At 38.0% G+C, this 24,040-nt stretch overlaps 1 protein-coding gene across 1 annotated transcript in view; it reads right to left on the bottom strand.

Annotated features, from left to right (window-relative positions):
- Nucleotides 1-1,377: 1,377 nt before the first annotated feature.
- The window catches only part of MRC1 (mannose receptor C-type 1), a 97,830-nt gene continuing 75,167 nt past the window's right edge, over nucleotides 1,378-24,040 (bottom strand). Inside the window, 9 exon segments of the mRNA NM_001193925.3 lie at nucleotides 1,378-2,334; nucleotides 3,059-3,100; nucleotides 4,740-4,904; nucleotides 5,438-5,551; nucleotides 7,615-7,764; nucleotides 8,481-8,646; nucleotides 11,210-11,442; nucleotides 15,142-15,244; nucleotides 23,545-23,711. Of these exon segments, the coding sequence (NP_001180854.2) occupies nucleotides 2,084-2,334; nucleotides 3,059-3,100; nucleotides 4,740-4,904; nucleotides 5,438-5,551; nucleotides 7,615-7,764; nucleotides 8,481-8,646; nucleotides 11,210-11,442; nucleotides 15,142-15,244; nucleotides 23,545-23,711 (1,391 nt within the window). The 3' untranslated portion in view covers nucleotides 1,378-2,083.

Here is a 24,040-nt window from a genome sequence, read left to right as displayed (position 1 = left end):
TGAAAGGAGTTGTTTGTGCTCAGAAACCTTTCCAACAGTTGCCCACTTACTTTTTTTCGTTTTGTTTTTGAGACAGATTCTCACTCTTTTTGCTCAGGCTGGAGTGCAGTGGCGCGATCTCGGCTCACTGCAACCTCTGCCCCCCAGGTTCAAGTGATACTCCTGCCTCAGCCTCCTGAGTAGCTGGGATTACACGAGCCCAATACCATGCCCGGCTAATTTTTGTATTTTAAGTAGAGATGGGTTTTCACCATGTTGGCCAGGCTGGTCTTGAACTCCTGACCTCAGGCAATCCGCCCGCCTCGGCCTCCCAAAGTGCTGGGATTACAGGTGTGAGCCACTGCACTCAGCCTACTTCTTACTTCCTATTTGTTTCTAAGTTGGAGTATTGGAAACTCCACCCTATCCCAAATACTATGCCATTTCTTATTCTTTTTTGAAAGATTGACTTTCTTGAGAATCTAGCTGTTTTCTTTCCAGAAAAATAAAGGCACAAAACAAACATGACATTTTGCCCTGCAATTTGGGGGCCTTCCTAGATCCCTTAATGCCATCCAAGGAGTCCCATCCAGTGATTCCAGGTAAAGACTTCTGCTCGTGGGCAATCTCATAAAAAAGTGAAGGTGAGCTGGCAGTGTGGTACCTGTGCGAGATACTGATATGGTTTGACTGTGTACCCACCCAAAACTCATCTTGAATTGTAGCTCTCATAATCCCCATGTGTTGTGGGAGGGACCCAGTGGGAGATAATTGAATCACGGGGACAGTTTCCCCCATACCGTTCTTGTGGTAGAGAATAAGTCTCATGAGATCTGATGGTTTTATGAGGGGAACCCCTTTTGCTTGGCTCTCATTTTTCTCTCTTGTCTGCCACCATGTAAGATGTGCCTTTTGCCTTCCACCATGATTATGAGGCCTCTCCAGCCCCGTGGAACTGTGAGTCCATTAAACCTCTTTTTTTATAAATTAACCCAGTCTTGGGTATGTCTTTATCAGCAGTATGAAAATTGACTAATACAGATGTAAAACCTCACAAATATTTCACAATACACCTCAAACTTTAAGGCAAAATTGTTAAGTGAAAAGAAATCATTAAAGGGAGAAAAGGATATTCTGAATTCTGATTTGCAATAGTATTAGTGGCTTTGATCGTTGAATTCTGATTGAGTCCATGTTATGGGGAAGATCTGGCAAAATCATTATGGTAAAAAATTCATTTTACACACAGCATTTTAGCAACACTCCTTTTCAAAATAGTTCATGAGTTTCATTTAAAGAATTTCTCTACAAGTAATATCATAAGCGTCAAGTTAAAGTGTAAAGTGAGTGGATAAATACATCTCATTTAAAAGCAAATTTATACTAAGATCACCAAAATGCAAATCTATTAAAAATAGACCTTGTCTTTAATGTTTATTTCACATTATCTAAGTACATCCAGTTATGCAAATTTACATTTTTATTTCACATCCTTGTATTCCTGATATACATATAACAGGACAAAGAACACATTTGCAATACTCAGCCTGTAAAACTCTCTTGGGGGAAACAAGATTCTCAGCTGCCTTATTCTTCTGCACATGTACAAATAAAGTTCTAAATAATTGGAGTAGAAATAAAAACTGGTAAAAGAGAAAACTGACTACATTTTTATGCCACCTGAGGATATTTGTACCTGATTTTTCAAATGGTCTTCTACTTGCCGAGTAACAATTGAATAGGTAACACATTTTCAGAGCTCCTTAAAATATGCCAAGAAGCCTCATCATTTCTAGAGTGCTTAAAATCCACATGAAGCTGACATCAGCTACACATCACTAGTGCCTAGATGTTGGTACTGTGGTGCTGTGCGTTTATCTAAGATATTTTAAAAGGTAGTAATCAGCATTATTATCCCTCTTTTATGAGAATATCTTGCCAGGCTAGAAAACAAGCAATTATTTCTTCAATTAGGCAAAGAAAAAAAGGACAGAACAGTACAATTCAGTACTCATTTTAAAGAAAACAATCACATCGAACTAAAAATTTTTAATTTCAGTTACAATTTTATGACATTCCAATATCTCAGAATCGCATTGAGGTACTAGATGACTGCGTGTTCATTCTGTTCAATGTTGCCCACGAGATCTTTCATATCACTAGTTCCTGGGCTTGACTGACTATTGAAATACAGAGTGTTTTCAAAGGCGCCCTCTTGAGGTAGGTGCACACGTCTTTTCTTATAAAAGAAATAGGCAGCAAGGCCAGCACCCGTTAAAATCAGGAGGATCACAATGATGACTACTCCAGCCACACTGGAAGACGGTTTGGAAGGGTCCATCTTCCTTGTGTCAGCTATAAATAAATAAAATCATTGCGGAAAAGGTGGAGGGAAGCAGAGGGTTGAATGCTATGCAGAACTTTGCTTGTTGAAAAACTAAAAGGCATAAATATTCTTTCAAGTGACATTTGTCAAACAGAAACGAAAGACGTGAAAACAAGAGTCCCTTTGGTATAGAGGATTATTCAGAATAGTAAGATGATTATTCAGTTGCAAGAATAATCCATCTGTCTATGTAGCAGTGTGCTAGCTCATCAATATATTAAAATATATATACCTTATTTCAAAATAATTTAAGGCTGTTAAATATATGGTATAAGAAGATAAATAGATTAGTAATGATATTAAAAGAAAATGAAAAATGAAGAGAAAAAGAAAATAAGAATACTGAAAACTTGAACTCATGGATGTAATTAGTAAACAAATAGCACTCATGACGTTAATAAGGAGGTTACAGGAAAGCCATAAATCTCACTTTCAGTTTTTTTTAAGCAGTCAATAAAATGAGTGAAATGGGATCAGTTACCTAATTCAAGTAGTCTATAAAAATTAAAACAAAAAAATTCTAATAAAAGAAAAAAAACCCACAGAGATTTTTAAGAGAAATTTCTTCCATGGGTTCAAGGCAAATTCTACTGAGAGAGCGGGGGAATTGGAAGGGATTACTATTATGCCTTTCAAAACAAACAGTCCAAATGTATTACTAATACAGAACTTGAAATTTTGCAGTGGCCTTACCTTTTGTTGTAAGTAATTCATGAGTAGGTTTAGCATCAATAACTGTGTATAAAAAAATAAATAAATATTTATAAAAACCCAGAATAATTGCAGGTAGATAGCAAATATTATTGGCTCACAAATACATGGAATCCTCCACATGTGATCTGTGCTTGACATGATATATGATATTCTGATATGATAGATATAAAAATACAGGTAGAAAAAAATCTGTATCTTTATCTATGTGTCTACCTATCAATCATCTATCTATCTCTCTGTCTGTCTAACCTATAGCAGTCTCCTATGGCTGTATGGTGAGTTTGAGTATATTAGAAGATCTGGAAATGTGATTCTCCAAGTTGCATTTGAGCCAATGATACTCACCCTTAAAATCTACCAATCTACCCATAATTAAAATATTCAAGGCTAGGGGTTTTGAAATTAGCCCGCTGAAGCCTAAGATGTTACAAAGCATTTGAATGAAAAGTAAAATAAGACTCCAGGTCTGGAGCGGTGGCTCATGCCTGTAATCCCAGCACTTTGGGAAGCCGAGGAGGGCGGATCACCTGAGGTCAGGAGTTTGAGACCAGCCTGGCCAACATAGTGAAACCCCGTCTCTATTAAAAATACAAAACTTAGCTGGGCGTGGTGGCGTGCACCTGTAATCCCAGCTACTTGGGAGGCTCAGGCAGGAGAATTGCTTGAACCCAGGAGGTGGAGGCTGCAGTGAGCAGAGATTGTGCCACTGCACTCCAGAGTGGGCAACAGGGCGAGACTCTGTCTCAAAAACAAAAACAAAAAACAAACAAACAAAAAAACAAAAACAAAAACAAAACAACTCCAACATTGCACCAGAGGGTGTGGTGTGTCTTAGAACAGTTAGAGAAGGTTAAAGACCTGCCAAATTTTAAAATGGTAAACTCTACCCCATCTCTACTAAAAATACAAAAATTAGCTGGGCATGGTAGTGTGCTCCTGTAATCCCAGCTACTCGGGAGGCTGAGGCAGGAGAATCACTTGAACCCAGGAGGCAGAGGTTGCAGTGAGCTGAGATCGCACCAAGGCCCTCCAGCCTGGCGACAGAGCAAGACTCTGTCTCAAAAAACAAACAAACAAACAAACAAAAAAAAACTCTACTATCTAATCAGTAATTTATTGGGAGGGATATTATGCGACATGGCATGGCAACGAAATAATTTTAAATTCCAGATAGAGGCACCTTGTGAGCACTCAACACTATCAATTCCCCGGTCCCGTTCCTTTCACGGTCTCGCTTTCCATCTTAAAAGGAGACTGAATTAGTCTGACATGACTCATTCCACAATCAATTCTGATCCCTCTCCAGAACCTTGGTCTCCTCTGGTTTGGGCTGGTACTGGCTTTACCACCTTTTCCCTCAAGCAGTAAGGCTTTGCAGATGAGCTCTCCTGACTGTTTTCAGCTTGGCAAATCCTTCAGATATCCCATTACAAATGCATTGATAAGCAAAAATCATTACAACAGTTAAGCAGACAGAGAGTGTCTCTCAATCACGCAGAGCTGCAAACAGTAATGAACTGCAATGGCAGAATGGATTTTTCACGGATGAAAAGAGAGAGCTTGCAATGGCCTCATAATCGCATTATGATTCCATACCTGATATCTTACCATTTGAAAGAAATGGCAGTCATTTGCACCATGCAATGAACTTCTTACTTACTTTTTGGTCTTTTACAAATATATCCTTTGTAGGAAGAACAGTGAATATTACTCCAAAACCCAGAAGACGCATGTAAAGCTACACAATCGTTCCGTTCACCGGAGGGATCTCCTGTGTTCCAGTTGACAAAGGAGACTGGACTATTATTTATCCACAGCCACATTCCTGATCATCAGATAAAACGAATAAAGACAAAAGTTAAATATAACCCGTCTTAAAATAAGTTCAGCCAATTTATGCAAATTTCTAAGCATATTCTTTTATACTAGAATCAACAGTCATTTATAACCAGACTTAACAGGCGAGACTATAATGACTAATTATTACAGGGAAGGAAACCAAAAAGAATAGGTTTACTATATAGCTTTAGTTAAAAATGTATTTCTAATTAGTACAAATATTTATACTTATCCTTTCCTTAGCATTTTTTTCCTGGCCCCATGAAAACATAGAAAATGCTTTTCAAAGCTTCTGAAACTATCTCAGCTACAAAAGACATTTTTTAATTAGCAACTTTGAGGATAGCATGATATGAAAGTCATTTTAAGTTTCAGTTCTTAAATAAAAATATGAGTTTGAATTTTCAAATTCTTCATGAATTAATCATTTTTAAGGCAACACATTTTGGAAACGAAATCTTGTTTTACATACAACATTTTACAATATTTGTGATTAAATAAGCATGCTGCAAACATTACCTTCAACATTTCTGAACAATCCTATCCAAAAATTGGTTTTACTTTTAAGTGGCTCAACCCGATATGACAGAAAACTGGATTCTGCAGCACTTTCAATGGAAACCAGAGAGGAACCTGGAAAGCATAAAAGGATAAATGCAATAGCTGCACATTTAAGTAGCTGAAAATATTTTTGTAAACAGCACTGCTATTAAGAGCAACAAAAATCAGTCTAAATCTGCACGTAAGGGGAAGAATTTCAAAGGGCAGATGTTTGTCTTCTCAGAATTTTAGTTTTCATTCTGAAATATGTTTTTAAGCATCATTAGCATCATTTGAGTACAAGCACTGAACTAGTTCCTGCAGGATATTCAAAGATTAGTAGGATGTAGAATATGTCTTACAAAAGTTATGGTTCAGTGGCCAGTAATAAGAGTACAAAGAAATATTATAGAAGGGGAATTAAGTGTCATATGCTATGGACATGTCAATATTCATTCTTGGTGAAGCAGCTAAAAGGGAGGATAGAGGAAACAGAATTTCAGTAGAGAGAAGAACAGGATTTCAAGTAAAAAGGATAGAAAATAATTCCAGGAAAAAGAGGTGATAAGAGGAAAGACAAAGAGGAAGGGAAGCATCAGGAACAGAGAGAACTTGGTTTGACTGGAGTGTGGCACCAATCTGGTCCATCGGCCCCACCCCCCCCCCAAAAAAAAAAAAGACATGAGTTAGGTCGCATTACAGAAGGCTGGAGGTTGGTATTAAGGGCAATGTGGTGATAAAGAACACTTAGTTTTTTTTCAGGCAGCTGAATGATGCAATAACCCATCGTCTTGCTTTGATTGGTCCTATACATAACAGTTAGATTCTCCACTTAAGAATGGTCCTATATTAGCTATTATTAGAATCCAGCTGTTGTGTACAGGACCAGTCAAAGCAAGGAGATAAAACAGGAAGACCAGTTAGATGGCTATGGAGGTGACAACCCACATTACATTGTGAACATTAAATTTTAGAGTAAAAATCTCTAGCTTTTTAATAATAACTAATATCTTTTAAGCGTTTCATGCCGAACATTTTGCTTTGGACTTTACGAGCATTAACCCATTAAATTTTTACAATCACTTCGTTAAATCTTTGCCCCATTTTATAGATAAGGAAACTAAAGCACAGAGGATGAGTAATCTGCCAAGATCCTAGCACTAGCAGAGGGAAGCTCATGCTATGACCCAGGCTTTCTGAACCTCGAGGGTCCGCACCTAACCATATGCCTATATCCCATATTACTGAGTTCTGAATTGTCGCCTTGTTTTCACTGCATGATTACATAATCCATTATTAAATATATTTCATAAACATTAGCCATTTCAAAATATTTGTGACTCACATTTTGAGAATGAGAATGAGAAGCATTCATTTTATTTACCAGAAAAGAGTCACCTAAAATGGAAAACAAAGTTCCTACTTTTTTTTTTCAAAAAAATACTTAGCGATATGAAGAAAAACATTTTTTTAATTACAAAAGTTCAAAGATGGCATCAGGTGGCATCATGAGAAATGTTGACTTTCGAAAGAACCTGGAGGATATGAGGCTATAACCTGTGCATATCACTGTTGGATGAAGAACTCTTGAGTGAGGGCATTAAAAACATGAAGTAAAAATAATTCAGTAAAATATTTAATGGGATTTAACTGACTTTTAAATGTACCCTAAAAATAAACTTTATTTGACATTTTTTACTTCGGGGGAAAAATCATTCATCTTTGTAGTGTCTATTTGAGTTTTGTTTTATTTGTCTTCACAAAACAATAACTAAATAGAAATACTTTTCTATTAATGGTAAAACAAAATGGTTCCTGGGCACTCGTAAAACTTCAGCTTATCAGTGATAAGAGGTGAGTACAACGCTTGGAATAACTGAGAATGAGAATCCTAACAATTTAGAACATGAAGTCTGAAAGGAAGAAACCATTTAGAACATGCTGTTTTCTACCTGAATTCTCTAAATTCTTTAAAATTTGAGGCTACAAACTTAGAGATCACATTTGGGAAGCATGATATTGGCCATTCTGTTATAAAATACATCATTAAAAGTATAAACAGGTATTTTTACATTCTTCGTATATTTCATGTATAGTGTCAATGGAGCCCAGAATAGATGGTTACAGCGTTTTCCTTCAGGAAATGTGGCACTCACCCATTCGAAGACATTCCAGAGAAGCTTGGCCCCAGTTTCTTGTATATGAGGACTCAATATAGTAACAGTGACCATGGAAAGGAATCCAGGCCGTGTGATCTGACTCCGGACATCTGCCAGGCAGTTGTGGGGGTTCAGTAGCAGGGATTTCTGTTAATAAAAACACATTTTAAACAAAGCAAAACCTGAAGTTCCTGTAGTATGTAGCATCATATATTAGCAGCTACAACAACTGATCATTGATCATTATTTTTTAAAAAATCTTCCAATGATTATCATTCGGATCACCATATTTATTACTGGGTTTCTTTTTATCAATTTTTCCACTTTGAATATATTTCAATAGAATGTGCTACGGTATAGTGGCAGTCAATTACACTCATCGTTAAGACAACACATCCATAGATACCTACAAAGATAAATGTTTTAAAAGTCACCACAAAGTAATTTGTAAAGTGACTTCCCTTTTTTAAGTCCCTGTTTTCCTTTTCTGGGATCCTAATCCCTATAACCCTTTCTTAGCTATTAGTAGCACCTGGGATATAACTAAATGCTATATTTAGAATTCTAGTATGGTGTCCATCATTGACTGTAATGAATCTACATGTATTCTGGTAAAATTTCTTTGATATAGATGTGTTGTCAATATCAAATGTAAGCAAAATTTCCTGGGGAAATGTTTATCTCCATTATTTTGATCTACGTATATTGGTTTATAAAGATAGTCTTTTGTTAAGTGAGGCAGTATGTTTTATATTATTCTTAGCTATCCAAGATACATTACTGTTTAATAATATCAACAGTGGTAAGTAGTAGCTTATTCAGAAAATTTCAGATCCCCTGATTGTTTTTACATATTCAATTACCATCTGATCTTTTGCAGAGAAAGTAAAAACTTTCATTGCAATATGCTGTCTTCCAGTAGCCATCGAGATCCAGATAAGCACATGCTGATTTCAATTTAGGCTCATCAGCAGCCCAGTTAGTGTACCTCACCCTCCACTTATCAGTCCAGGTGTACTGACTATCAGTCTGCAACAACAAAAACAAGCATGAACACGCAGCCTTGCTTCACTTAGAAAACACTAAAAGAACCAATCCAAGAATACAAAGTATATTTAAGACTGTGATTTGACATAGAACCTGGAACATTTGAGAATAAAAAGAACACTATAAATCATTTCTGTCCACTCAAATTCAGTAAATGCAGCGTTTCTTAGAAACAGTTATTTCTTAGAGATCCCCAGGAATACATCCTTGGAAGTAATTTCAAAAAATACTGACAAAAAAAAATATATCTCTTATTCCATGAAACTCTCTTTGTTTGCAGGTTTTCAGGGCAAAAGAAAAGTTTTATCTTCACAACGAATAAGATAGTTCTTATATGATTACTGAAATTATAATAAAAATTAAGTAATTTTCATTAAATTCATGGTCCCCTGAGAGAAATACTAATCTCTTCATATCTTCTCGTTATTCTGCTGTTGAAACAGCACCAATGGTAAATGGCTTAGCTAAGGTCATGTGGGTATGGAAGAGAGAAGCCTTGGTCTCTTGATGTCTAGTGAGGCAGTCTTTCAGCTATATTCTAGTGAGATGGTCTTTCAGCTATATTCTAGTGAGGTGGTCTTTCAGCTATATGACATCATATATATATGATGTAAAAAGTCAATCGTTTTAGTCTACTTGCACACTCTCTTTCTTTCTGTCTGTCTTTTTCTTCCTTCCTTTCTTCTTTCTTTCTTCTCCTTTTTTTAAATTTTTTTTCAGAGAAGTCTCACTCTTGTCCCCCAGGCTTGAGTGCAATGGCTCGATCTAGGCTCACTGCAACCTCCACCTCCCGGTTTCAAATGATTCTCCTGCCTCTGCCTCCCAAGTAGCTGGGATTAAGGGGTCTGCCACTAAACCTGGCTAATTTTTGTATTTTTTAGTAGAGACGGGTTTTCACCATGTTGGCCAGGCTGGTCTCGAACTCCTGAACTCAGGGGATCCGCCTGCCTCGGCCTCCCAAAGTGCTGGGATTACAGGCGTGAGCCACTGTGCCCAGCCTGCACAGTCCATTTCTTATTAAATTTAGTGAAACAAATTTATGATCACATACAAAATATTGATAAACATCAAACATATTATTTATCAATAATATCCTTTTAATAGTCTAATAGAGATTTTACAGGTATTTTCTAAGAATAGATGATAGATAACATTAATCAGAGGTAGCTGAATTTTTCAAAGATTCAAGCAATTATCACCCTTTTGACTGCATTATTTAATTTACCAAGCCAATTGCCAAAAATCCAGTGACAAAAATTAGAAGTATGTGTTATCTCAAATTAGAATTTTGTAGTATTATACCATGTTTAATCAAATAATGCTTGTATAATCATTAACTCTATAGACATAAGGAAGGTAATACTGTTGTAGTGATAAATATTGCTATAATGAAAAACTAAGCTTTCAAAAAATAAAAGCTCACTTTAAACTCATAAGAGAATTGTGAACATGTCTGTGAGAAGAAAACAAATGACTTATCAAATGACTTAATTATAAAAACTTAGTCAACAGGGACATAAAAATGTCTTGCCTAAGTTTAATCACAGAAATCATTCTGGAACTACTTACTTTTAAATATACACTTCCCTACTTAGGAGATACTCATTGTATAAATTGCAAATTTCTCTCTCTGCATCATGGCCTTGGAAGCTCTATAACATCTGACACTCATCTACTCTCCAGTTTATCTCCTATTTTTTTTCCCCTTCTTGATATTCCTTCCTTATGTTCTACCATCCTAGACTGTATCTATAAACTTTGACTTTTTCTGACGAACCTTCTTGGTCCTCCCCACTAGCCCAACTGGTTCCTTTTCTCTCTTCTCATGACACTTTCTATATGCCTCTCTTTGATACGTCTTATATCTTAATTGCTGACCGTCATATCTACTTCTACTAGGAAGCTTGCTGGTTGGCTAGCTAGAAGGATGAATAGAGGGAGGATAGATGGATGACCAGGCATCAGAGACAACTCCTTTTAGGAATAATTTGGCAACTCTGTCAGCATTCTTAATTTTGTGCTTCATCCCTAGTTTTGTCCAAACTTTGTCTATTATGGAATACAAGGAACGGACTGCAATGAAATATTTCTCACAAATGGATGGGAGCTCCACAACCTCAGAACCTACAACAAGTCTAGAATGTCTTGCCACAAAAAATAAAAAGTGTCCCCATCACTGGCAACTATGTCCCTAACCTGCTTTCTTAATTCTCATGCCATAGTTATAGTCATAACCTTGGAAGCAATAAGTGAATAAATTAAACTGTTGAGATTTCGAATATAATTTTTATAGACTAATGCAATAGGAGAGTTAACATTCGTCAGATAATTCTTACTTTGATTTCTGACACACATCACCAGCTTGCCAGATTCTTAAAGGCATCACGTCCCTGAAAGATTGGATCTTGTTGACGTTAGTATCATTCACGTGGCCTAGCACAGTCTCTTACACATGACGAGTATTCAACAGAACAAACAGAAAGAGAATCATATTCAACCATAATTTACTGATCATGTCAAGTTGCACATATTTCCAGCATCTTACCAAGTTACTGTTCAGGGCAATCCACACACGTTCATTAGATGTTTCCATCTGCAGCCACGCAAATGCATTACTGTAGGGATCCAGAATGCTAGCTATAAGGGAATTGTGAAGCTTGCAGTATATCTCTGCTTCATGCCATTGAAATTTTTGTCTCATGAGTGAATAGCTGCTTTTGCCATATTTAATAAAGCCATCTGTTTGAATTGTTGCTGGAGGATTAGTCAAGGAAGGATCTAGATAAAAACATTATTTTCATTAGCATTATCAATAAACAGTAATTGAGCCCTATCAGTAATGACAAGTGGATCTCATCTATCAAAAAATAAGCAAAATAGCATAACTTCAAACATTTAGCTATTAGAATGTTTATTATTAGCTATAAATGTTATTAGCTATTTTATAAGCCATTTCACACTAGAAAACAAACATTTTTTCATCAGTATCCCCGATCAAATTAAATTAATTCCAAACTATATTTAGAATATTAAGGCAAATATATGATCAAGTTTCTAAACTAACAAACAAAACATATGACAAATTCAATCCAATCTAGTATCTTGATGAAAGAAATGTCGTAGTTTAATCCCACAAATTAAAGAACATAGATGACTGCGTCATTGTTAATCTTTATTTTTCCATGTAGGTTAAAAGTCAAGGTCAAGAAAAGTCTTTCTCTTCCTCCCTCATTTTTTCTACTTGATCCATGAGTTTGTATCTGTTTGACTTCGCTTTTGAGTAATGCACCTTCGGGTGACGGGTTTAGGTTCAGGAATGAAGCCATACACAAATCCCTGGCTTGTTTAACCTTGATCTCAGGATCAAGCTTTACTCTTGATGATTTTCTATGCCCTTCGCCTAGGGGTAAAGCCTCCCATAATCTTATCCAAACTGGCCTAGGGGTTAGAGCCCCTACAAGACAAATCGCTTCAGCTTTCTGATCTTTTGTCTTCAAGCTCCTAGCATGTGTTTCTAATCACTGCATTGTGCCCCCTGAACTCTGAGCCACTCCATGTCAAGACCCCCAAAAGAGCTTGTTTCTGCCTGTCTTAACTGATGCCTTAGAAGTCAGCAAATAACAGCCAGAGGATGAAATCTGATGTGTTGTCTGTCTTTGTATCCTATGAGCTACAAAAGTTTTTTAAATGGTTGGGGATAGAGGCGAATCAAAGAAGAATAATATTTCATGACGTGTAAATATTACATGAAATTCAAATTTGTGTCCATAAATAAAGTCTTACTGGAACACGGCCACATTCATTCGTTTATGTATTGCCTGTGACCATCTGTGACCACAGCAGAGTTGAGTATTTGCAGTAGAGACTGTATGTCCTGCAAAACCTAAAATATTTGAATCTGGTTCTTTTCTCTGGTCTAGGGATCTAGATATTCTGGCTTACCAGTGTGTATCCTGGCCAATTCTCCAACGTGTCCCATTTTATGCCTCATGACCTGCCATCGGCCTTGTCCTGCACTACAGAAGTGCCAACTTCTATGTTTCATTTCATTTCATTTTATTTTATTTTAGAGTCAGGGTCTTGTTCTATTACCCAGGCTGATCTTGAACTCCCGTCCTCAAGCAGCCCTCCTGCCTCAGCCTCTCAAAGTGCTAGAATTACAGGCATGAGCCACCACACTTGGTGATAATTTATAGTTTATAAAAGTTTATATGCTACCTTTTTTCACTTTAATACTGTGAATCTTTCCTTAAGTCATTAAAAATTTGCAAGCAATTTTTATTTGTGGCAACATATTCTGTCATGTATGTGTATAAGGAAAAGAAAGAGAAGATTTTTAAATAAGTGTGTGAATCACCATTCACTTCTGGAAGGAGTGTCCCCTCTTGGCCCAAAGAACAGAGGCAAAGATGGTATGCTTTGGTATTACTGGTGACCTAAGATTCTGGTGCTATAGAGTGTAGTATAGAGAGAAAAATGACATGCACTGGGATGGCTTTTGGATTAAGAAAAGGTTAGGATTTCTGGAGTACTTCTCAACCATCTGAAAATATCTTAGATGGTTTTCAATTATTGTCATGAGTTGACATTACTTCCCTGATTTCCCAAATAGTATAGAAAAATTCATTAGGTCTGGGAGAATAAGGACCTTCCAACTCAAACCCATCCTTTAAGAACTCTCTACTCAGGATGACAGCAGCCCTCCCCACCTTCAACCCTCTTGTCTAATCTATTTTTAAATTTCTGACCCTTTTGTGTAGCTATGAGGTAGGAGGCAGGACTCGCTCCAGACCAGATTGAAGACTGGCTGAAACCTCTCCATAAGGCACACCCACCACTGCTGTGGCAGCCCTCAGAAGTTAACATTCCTTTTCCAAAAATTTGGATGTAATTAAAAGTGGGTATAAATATGAGTGCAGAACTTAATGTCTATGGCATAAGCTCTGCTCCACAAGAAGCAGTATGTCTGCTGCTGCTGTGCACTGTTTCTTTAATAAAAGTTGTCAACACCACCAGCTCGCCCTTAAATTCCTTCCTGAGTGAAGCCAAGAACCCTTCCGGGCTAAGCCCCAGTTTTGGGGCTCACCTTCCCTGTCAACTAGGCATTTTTATTCTAGTTTCTCTAGAAACGAAAATGTATTTAAACAACATCTTAATTGACAGCAAATATCTGCATATTGTGTTATTTTCATTTAACCATATTCTGGCTTTCTAAGATGAAAAAAGAAACTCAGATCATATATCCACATGTTTAAGGCACACAAGATACAGGACAAATAATGAGGCATATAGGATGCTTTATGCCAAAAGTTCTCAAATTACCTGAATTAAACGGAAGTATTCCTATTCTGACATTTTAAAAAGGTACAGGCAAGCAAATATCCCAAATTTCTAATAGAAAGTTTTAGTGACAGGTTTAGTCTGCCCAAAACTGTCTGGTTAAAAAAAAAAAAAAAGAAAGAAAGCAGATTCCTGAATTAAGTACAGAAAATATCACCCTTTTTGTCTGTCACAGGCTTCTATGGATTAAAGCAACAATCAAACCTGTTGCTATGGAAGGGAATGATCATATATTTTATTTGTTTGTTTTTGTTTTTATTTTATTTTTGTGAGACAGGGTCTCACTCTGTCACCCAGACTGGAGTGAGTAGCATGATCATGGTTCACTGTAGTCTCAGCCTCTCTGGCTCAAGTGATCCTCTCACCTCAGCCTCCCAAGTAGCTGGGACTACAGGCACAAGTCACCACACCTATAGTCCCAGTTAGAAAAGGAAAATAATTTTGTAGAAGTACAAAATAATTTTTGTATTTTTTGTAGAAATAGGATTTCACTGGGTTACCCAGGCTGGTCTCAAACACGGGGGCTCAAGCAATCCACCCACCTCAGTCTTCAAAAGTGCTGGGATTACAGGCATGAGTCACAGTGCCCAGCCATGATTATATATTTTAAAGTACATTTAAAAACATAGCTCTTCATGAGGACAAATAGCTAATGCATGTGGGGCTAGGTGATAGGTTGATAGGTGCGGCAAACCACCATGGCACATGTACACCTATACAACAAACCTGCATGCTCCGTACATATATCCCGGTACTTAAAATAAAATAAAATAAAATAAAATAAAATAAGTGAGGTTGGGCACAGTGGCTTACTCCTGTAACAGCACTTTGGGAGGCCGAGGCAGGCAGATCACCTGAGGTCAGGAGATCAAGACGAGCCTGGGCAACATGGAAAACCCCATCTCTACAAAAAATACAAAAATTAGCCAGGCATGGTGGTGCATGCCTGTAATCCCAGCTACAAAGCAGAAGAATTGCTTGAACCCAGGAGGCGGAAGTTGCAGTGATCTGAGTTCATGCCACTGTACTTCAGCCTGGGCAACAGAGCGAGACTCTGTCTCAAAAAAAAACAAAAAGAAAAAAAAGTGAAAAAAAACCCCAGCTCCTTCAGGAAGGTGAGGTTTTGGTAGAACTTACCAGATCGTGTCTGGCATATGTAACCTCGTTTACCGTCACAGGTATCATCCATCCATTTTCCGGCTTCGTTTGATGCACCTCCAATAATAACAACACAGTCAGCCTGTATATTTATGGAGAATGAAAAAGAAAACAATCATGAATCAATGACTATTGAAATCAATTCATTAATATGCAAAAAATCTTCCATTATCCCTGATTTCCAAATTTTAAGATTGTCCTAATTTAAAATATGCTGAATCCATCATTACTTTCTACCCAAGTGTACCTACTATGCATATCCTCCGCATTTGAACTCTCGCTATATGAATTGAAAACCCAACCGATTTGGATAAATTTTGGAGACAGGCCTTAGAAATTTTGCTATCAGACCTTTTATTAATCACTTTCAAAACTTAGAAACCAAAGAAACTAGGAGAACGCAGTATCTTCTCCATACACACTACCAGTATCCAAACGCAAAAGTAGGTAACATCTTTTTAAAGGGAAATGAGCACAATCTATATATTTCATTGCTAAATTTATAAAAGTATTATTACAGATTCATAGTATGTGACTGGTATAGCCAGAAAGTTTCACATCTTATTTATAATCTTACAGGGGAGTATGCCAGGACTGGAACAATACTGTATTTGTTTGGTTGTGAATGTGTTTGCCATTCCAAATCCTTCTTTCCTTTAAGTACTAAATATATCTCAGATTTTTGTTTTTTGGGTTTTTTTTCCCTGAAATGCCATTATTTCCATCTAATCCTCATATCTGGTCCTGTTGGAGTAGAGGTGAGCGAAACACATGCTGCCTGCCCCATTTCAATATACAATCTGAACTTTAATTTGAAATATGGTATTTTGCTCATGTAAAGTAAGAGAAGGCCAGGCGCAGTGGCTCACAACTGTAATCCCAGCACTTTGAGAGGCCAAGGCGAGAAGATCGCGTGAGCCTGGGAGTTCGAGATCAGCCTGGGCAATATAGGGAGACCTCAACTCTACAAAAAATAAACAAAATTAGCTGGGCATGGTGGTGCATGTCTGTGGTCTCAGCTACTCAGGAGACTGAGGTGGGAGGATCACTTGAGCCTGGGAGGTTGAGGCTGCAGTGAACTATGTCCATACCACTGCACTCCAGCCTTGCTGAGAGAGCAAGACCTTGGGAAGGAAGGAAGGAAGGAAGGAAGGAAGGAAGGAAGGAAGGAAGGAAGGAAGGAAGGAAGGAAGGAAGGAAGGAAGGAAGGAAGGAAGGAAGGAAGGTAGAGGGAGGGAGGGAGGGAGGGAGGGAGAGAGGGAAGGGAGGGAAGGGAGGGAGGGAAGAAGGGAGGGAAGGAAGAAGGGAGAGAGGGGCTGAGGGAAGTCAGAAATAAAGACAAGAGACCTAGTCAAATCATTTTACTTTTTTGCTGGAGCCCCCAAATTTCACTACGTTTATTTTCACAGTTATCTTCATTTTTTTTTGTTTGTTTGTTTTTGTTTGTTTGTTTTTGAGATGGAGTCTCGCTTTCTCGCCAGGCTGGAGTGCAGTGGTGGAATCCTGGCTCACTGCAACCTCTGCCTCCTGGGTTCAAGCAATTTTCCTGCCTCAGCCTCCCAAGTAGCTGGGACTACAGGTGTGTGCCGCCATGCCCAGCTAATTTTTGTACTTTTAGTAGAGATGGGGTTTCACCATGTTGGCCAGGATGGTCTCGATCTCTTGACCTCGTGAACTACCCATCTCGGCCTCCCAAAGTGCTGGGATTACAGGCATGAGCCACTGCACCTGGCCAGTTATCTTCTATTTATGGTGACTATATCAATTTTCCACTTTCTCCTAAAAAGAAGTTTTCTTTTAAAGTAAACTTAAGCAAAAAAAAAAAAAAGGAGTACACTTAAAGAAAATGTTGAGGACTTTAAGTTTCTAGTTTGATATATAAGGAGTTTGGAAGTTGTCACTCCCATCCACAATGCAAGAAAAAGGCTAGAAAAGCTGAAAATCAACAACTTCTTTTAAATGCATTGGAAAATGGAGGTCACAAGACAAACAGCTGCCCCCCAAATTGGAGAAACAGACTGATGGATACAGGGAATCAGAACTGACCAGAGCAGAAGCCCAGGAGCAGAAAACGGGAACCAGTATTGAGGCAGGAGATACTAAATGTCATTGACACATTGCTGGAGGTTCAGTGTGGACCAGTTTGAAAATTAAAAACTATTGGCAGAGGAGTACATGGGGAGGCAGTCCTAGGGAGATTCCAGAGTTTTGTGAGTTTTCCTTCCAGGAGCCCTACCGGATTCTTACAGTGCAGACTGGAGAAAAATCTCCACTTGCTTCCAACAGGAGAGGTGGGAGAAGAGCCATTTTTAAATACGACAGAGCATTCATTCTGTTCTTAATAAGACCAGCACTCAAGAGCGACAACTTTACCCGTGCTTAACTGACTGTGGTTTCACCACATAAACTAACCTAGGAGAAAAGAAATACTCAACTCCAGCCTCTCTAGCTTTCCTGTCTCACCCAAAAGGAAAAAACAATAAAACAAAACTGAGAAGCACTTTTGAAGGTCACAGCACAGATTCCCTAAAAGTTCGAGTCCCCATCCTAGGACTACGAAATACTTCCCCTCCCCAATATCTTACAGCCATATCCTTGGGGCTCCCGTATGACAACAGGCAGATACAGCGGAAGAACTGTGCCTCTCTGACATTATTTAAGAAGTCTTTAGGAGAACCCAAAGACAACAGGAGAGACAGAAACAAGGACACCAGAGATTTTAACCTCTGACACCTAAAGCGACAGCAAACAGCAAACACAGCCTAACTCGTAGCTAAATAAACACAAAACCTCACACTAAATGTCTATTTACCTCTGTTCCCTTTATCCACTACATCAGCAGTTCCCAACCTTTTGGGCACCAGGGACCAGTTTCATGGAAGACAAACTTTCCACGGACTGGGGTGGAGGGTGGTTTCCAGATGATTCAAGCACATTATGCTTATTGTGCACTTTATTGCTATTATTATTACATTGTACCATGTAATAAAATAATTATATAACTCACCATCACGTAGAATCAGTGGGAGCCCTGAGCTTGTTTCCCTGGTCAATCTGGTCCCATCTGGGGGTGATGGGAGACAGTGACAGATCATCAGGCATTAGATTCTCATATGGAGTGCGCAACCTAGATCCCGCGCATGCACAGTTCACAATAGGGTTCACGTTTCTGTGAGAATCTAATGCCGCTGCTGATCTGACAGGAGGCGGAACTCAGGCAGTGATGCGAGTGACGGGGAGTGGCTGTAAATACAGATGAAGCTTTGCTCACTCGCCTGCTGCTCACTTCCCGCTGTGAGGCTCAGTTCCTAACAGGTCATGGATTGGTACCCATCTGCGGCTCGTGGGTTGCAGACCCCTGCACTATAATATATACGCAGCTTTCAACATAAAAATATAAGACGCACTAAAAGATTTTTTAAACATAACACACACAGTTTGAAGCGAAGAGCAAGCATAATAAGCAGACTCGGATGTGACAAAGATAGTGGAATTATAAAAAATTTAAACAACTATGAATAATATGCTAAGGACTCTAATGTAAAAAGTGGATAACAAGCAACACTGGGTAGCTAACATAGGCAGAGAGATGAAAATGCTAAGAAAAAATCAAAAGGAAATTCTAGAAATCAAAAACACCTTAACAGAAATGAAGACTATCTCCGATAGGCTCACTGGGTGTGGCCCAGGAAACGAGAGAAAGGAACAGAAGAAGTATTATTTGAAGCAATAATGACTTAGAATTTCCCAAAATTAATGACTGACAGCAAATCACAGATCCAGGAAGCTCAGAGAACATCAGACAGGATAAATACTAAGATACGACATCTAGACACATAATACTCAAATGGCAGAAAATCAAAGATGAAGAGAAAATCTTGAAAGACGCCTGAGGGAAAAAAAACTCTTATCCATAAAGAAGCAAGGATAGTAATTACATTGGATGTAATTTTCAGAAACCATGCAAGCAAGAAGAGTGGAATGTAATATTTAAAGTGCTGAAAGAAAAAACCCACCAACCTAGAATTCTGTCTCCAGTGAAATTATCCTTAAGAAGTGAAAAGAAAACAAAGACTTTCTCAGACAAACAAACATTGAGAAAATTTGTTGCCTGTAAACTTAGCTTGAAAGAAATGTTAAAAGGAAAAAAGAAGGAAAATTATATATGTCAGAAACTCAGGTCTATATAAATAAATGAGCACTAGAGAAGGAATAAATGAAAGAAATACAGAATTTTTCATTTTCCTTATTCTGAATTCATCTAACAGATACCAGTTTGTTCAAACAACTATAGTTGTTGTTAAACAACTATGAATAATATACTAAGGACTCTAATGTAAAAAGTGGACAACAATGTATTTGGTGATAATGTATTTGGTGATAATAGCTTACAGATAAGTGAAATAAATTATAGCAATGTTACATGGGAGAGGAGGAAGAAGTAGGAGATGCTTTCTTACATGCTATTTGAAAAAGGACTCGAATTAGTTGTAAATGTATACTGTAAACTCAAGAGCAACCACTAAAGAAAGTTTGTTTTTGTTTTTGTTTCAGGCCAAGAATGGTGGCTCGTGGCTGTAATCCCAGTACTTTGGGATGCCAAGGTAGGAGGATTGCCTGAGCCCAAGAGTTCAAGACCAGCCTGGGTAACATAGAAAGACCCCATCTTTATTTATAATAAAAATAAAAAAGAAAAGAAAAAAGTTTTCTTAAAGTATAATTGGTATGCTAGGAGTGGAGAACAAATAAAATCATACAAAATATTGAAGTAAAACCAGAGAAGGCAAGAAAGAGTAGAAGACAAAAAACTGAAATACAGAATAAAAACAGAAAACAATAACAAATATGATAGGTGTTAACCCAGCTATATCAACAATCATTTTAAATATTAGTGGTCTAAATACACAAATTAATAGCGACTCATATTGGTACAAGAAATTCACTTTAAATATAAAGATACACATAAGTTAAAAGTGGAGAAAAATACACTATACTAACACTAATCAAAAGGAAGCAGGACCAGCTATATTAATTTCAGACAGAGTAGACTGTAGGGCAAGGAAAGTTACCAGAGGTAAAGAGGAACATTACATAATGATCTAGCAGACAATTCCCCACGAAGACATAACAGTGTGTATTGCGTATGTGGCCAACAGTAGAGCATCAGAATACATAAAGTGAGAACTGATAGAACTGCAAAGATAAATAGATAAATCCATGATTAGGATTGGAGACCTCAATACTCTTCTATCAAAAATAGACAGATCCAGCAGGCAAAAAATCAGTAAGAACATAATTAAACTGGACAGTACCATCAATCAAACAGATCTCATTGACATCTGTAAACTACTTCGTCCAATAACAGTAGAATATATATTCTTCTCAAGATCACATGAAACATTCACCAAGATAGACCATATTCTGAGCCATAAAACATGCCTTAACAAATTTAAAAGAACAGAAAACACATAAAATATTCTCTAAGACCACAATGGAACTAAACTAGAAATCAGTAACAGTTGGAAAATTCCAAAATACCTAGAAATTAAAGAAAATGTTAAGTCAATAATAATACACTAATAGTGATACACAAAGACAACCAAAAAAGGTGACTGCAGTTTTTCTGAATGAAAGTACATAAGAGACGTGTCACTGTGAAGTCAACACATCTTTAACCCATCCCTTGAGCTACAGAGAATCACAGCCTACACTCCTGCCACAGACATCTTGTCAACCTGCAGTGTCTTCATCCCATGTGATACAACTATCAGGCAACCTGAAACTTACATTTCAAAAGTTCTTCACTCACCCCATTTCCTTTCTTAACTATTTTTATCCCCCATTATCCTGGCTCAGAGTCTCTGATCCAGAAAACCTGTTACAATCCAAGCATGTTTCCACCACAAAACACATATTAAAAGTTCTCTCCCATTCTCCTTTTCTAACTATATTCATCTTCTCCATTTTAAAGTCCTGAAACTGTTTTTAAAAAACCATTGCCGGGAGCGGTGGCTCATGCCTGTAATCCCAGCACTTTGGGAGGCCGAGGCGGGTGGATCATGAGGTCAGGAGCTGGAGACCGGTCTGGCCAATGTAGTGAAACCCCGTCTCTACTAATAGTACAAAAAAAATTAGCCAGGTGTGGTGGTGTGCTCCTGTAATCCCAGCTACTCAGGAGAATCACGTGAACTCGGGAGGTGGAGGTTGCAGTGAGCCGAGATCGTGTCATTGCACTTCAGCCGGGTGACAGTGCGAGACTCCATCTCAAAAAAATAAAATAAAATAAAAAGCATTATGTGTATTTTGATTCCATTTTTGTGAAATATAAACTTTATCTGTTTATATGCACTGCGAAAAAGTCTGGGAGAAAAATTCAACAAAAAATTAGCAGTGTTTTTTTTCTGAATTGGTGAGATTACAGATTTTGTTTGTTGGTTTGTTTTTATTGTTTCTGTCTTTCTTTATGTTCTAAAAACAACAAAAATGTGTATGATAATGAATGCTTTTGATTTACAAGAAATTCACCTCTCATCCATTAAATCTGTCTAAGCAAATACTGTCTCACTCCATTCTACTTTCACCTCTTCAGTAAGTCTTCAGTCCTCACCGGTGTCATGAAAATGAAAGAATTTCTCCACAGAAAATTATTTACCTATCACCAGTTATTTTTTATCTAGAGTAGTAAAAGCAAGTTTATTCAAGAAGTAAAGAAACAAAAGAATGGCTACTTCACAGACAGAGCAACCTACGGGCTGCTGTCTGGCTCCATCACCAAAATGTATTCACCTGGCAAATAGCTACCAAATTATTAATGGTCATAAAAATGCCATGTTGAGCAGGTCATTTTCCAATTTTTTTTTTGTTTTTTTTTTTGTTTGTTTGTTTTTTTGCTTATTTGACAAAGTCCAAACTCTATCATAGGGCATCTACATTTCTCTAAATTCTACTTTCCACCTTTTGTAGCTTACTCCGACTTCTTTTTCTGCATAAAACTCCTGCTACATTCAAAGCCATTTACTCCATTTGCCCAAACACATCATGTATCTCTTGCTTGAAGACTGCCCACCTTGACCATCTAACATGGCCTTTTCATCCTTTTGCTAAGTTCTCCTGATTACTATGTTTTAAATTTCTTGAAACAAAACCCTGGATGGGCGTGGTGGCTCATGCCTGTATTCCCAGCACTTTGGGAGGCCAAGGCAGGTGGATCACTTGAGGTCAGGAGTTGGAGACCACCCTGGCCAATATGGTAAAGGCCCAACTCTACTAAAAATGCAAAAATTAGTCAGTCATGGTGGGGGACACCTGTAATCCCAGCTACTTGGGAGGCTGAGGCAGGAGAATCTTTGAACCTGGGAGGTGGAGATTGCAGTGAGCCGAGATCATGCCACTGCACTCCAGCCTGGGCAACGGGGTGAGAGACTGAGAGAGTGAAAGAGAGATAGGGAAAAAGAGAGAGAGAGAGAGAAAGAGAGAGAGAGAGAGAGAGAGAGAGAGAGAGAGGGAGAGGGAGAGGGAGAGGCAGAGGGAGGGAGGGAGGGAGGGAGGAAGGACCCATAGCTGATTCTTTTTCATATTTCTTTCCTCCATCATGGACAAAGACAATGTCCAGCACATAGGACACCATAGATGTGTGTCGCCTGATTAAGTCACCACCTTCCACAGTGAGTTTGTTTCCTCTTAGCTGCTACAGTTTTTATAGCTGATCCTGTCATTAGACATGTTCATTTCTTTCCTATCTTCCTTCTTATATAAGACTTGTGGTCTAGTTTAAGTGTACACACTTTTAAGGTAAAAACAAAATCTTTCATTTCGTCACACATTTTACAATCCCTAACATGGTGTTGATGTTGATAAGTTGGTTGTTCAATTATATAAGAAAAAAAGTAGTAAAATAAAGTAGCAATCTGTCTCCCAGGTTGGCATACAAAAGCATCTGGCACATAATAAGCAGTCTACAAATATTAGCTCATGATCATGATGGTGATGATGATGGATGATGATGATGTGATCTTTAGAAGCAGTAGTAGCTTCCAGGCCTACACCCCAACTACTACAGCAGCTGCAAGGGATAAGGGGAAGGTGACACAAAGAAAGTTGATAACTCTAGGTTGAAGTGTTTCTTTTGACTGCAAGTTAGGCTTAGAATGGAACTGGGTTTCCTGACCCCTCACTATCGCCACTTCCCCAAGCTAAAGATTTTTTAACTGAATATATACTCCCTCCCCCCAAGTCAGCTCAGTCTGAAATAGGTAAAATCTGCAAGCATGGACCAGACCAAGGAGTATTCTGGTAGATTCTTTCATGGAAGAGTAATCAATAAGATGATAACCCTATGCAAGCTGATGGTGTGTAGAGAGGTGACCTGAATCTGATATTTACATCTTCATAAGAAAGACTGCTTCTTCTTCCACCGGGGTAACCTTTCCCCCAGTTTGTGTAATGAACTCCTCGTCCATCCGTCCAAAGGAACGTGTGTTCTGAATTGACATCATTCAGCCCAGTCCAGGCACTGAAAGTGGAGTCCTTCATGTGATAGGTAAGAAATGCTGAAAGAAAATTTCATGAAATAATTTTAAACTTTGAGGGTTAATACTCAAAATATGGAAAATATTCAAAATATATGAATTTCAAAATACTGAGCATGTGATTTGTGTCACTGTTACTTAAAAACACTTACCATGAACACACGAACATTCTAATATCAGCATTCTGTTATCACTTGAGCTTTGGACTTTGAAAAGTTTCATACAATAGAAGTCTAGGTTTTATCTAGGCCATTGAAGACACTTGTGCAAGCTGCACCCTGCCTGAGGGCTCCATTCTGTGCACCCTTATCTGGGTTGTGGCTGCCTACAACCACAACTTTTTCTAATTC

This window comes from Macaca mulatta, chromosome 9 (assembly GCF_049350105.2).
Source record: "Macaca mulatta isolate MMU2019108-1 chromosome 9, T2T-MMU8v2.0, whole genome shotgun sequence".
Taxonomy (NCBI): domain Eukaryota; kingdom Metazoa; phylum Chordata; class Mammalia; order Primates; family Cercopithecidae; genus Macaca; species Macaca mulatta.
The sequence above is the reverse complement of the archived record's forward strand: the minus strand, read 5'-3'. Positions and strand labels throughout refer to the sequence as shown.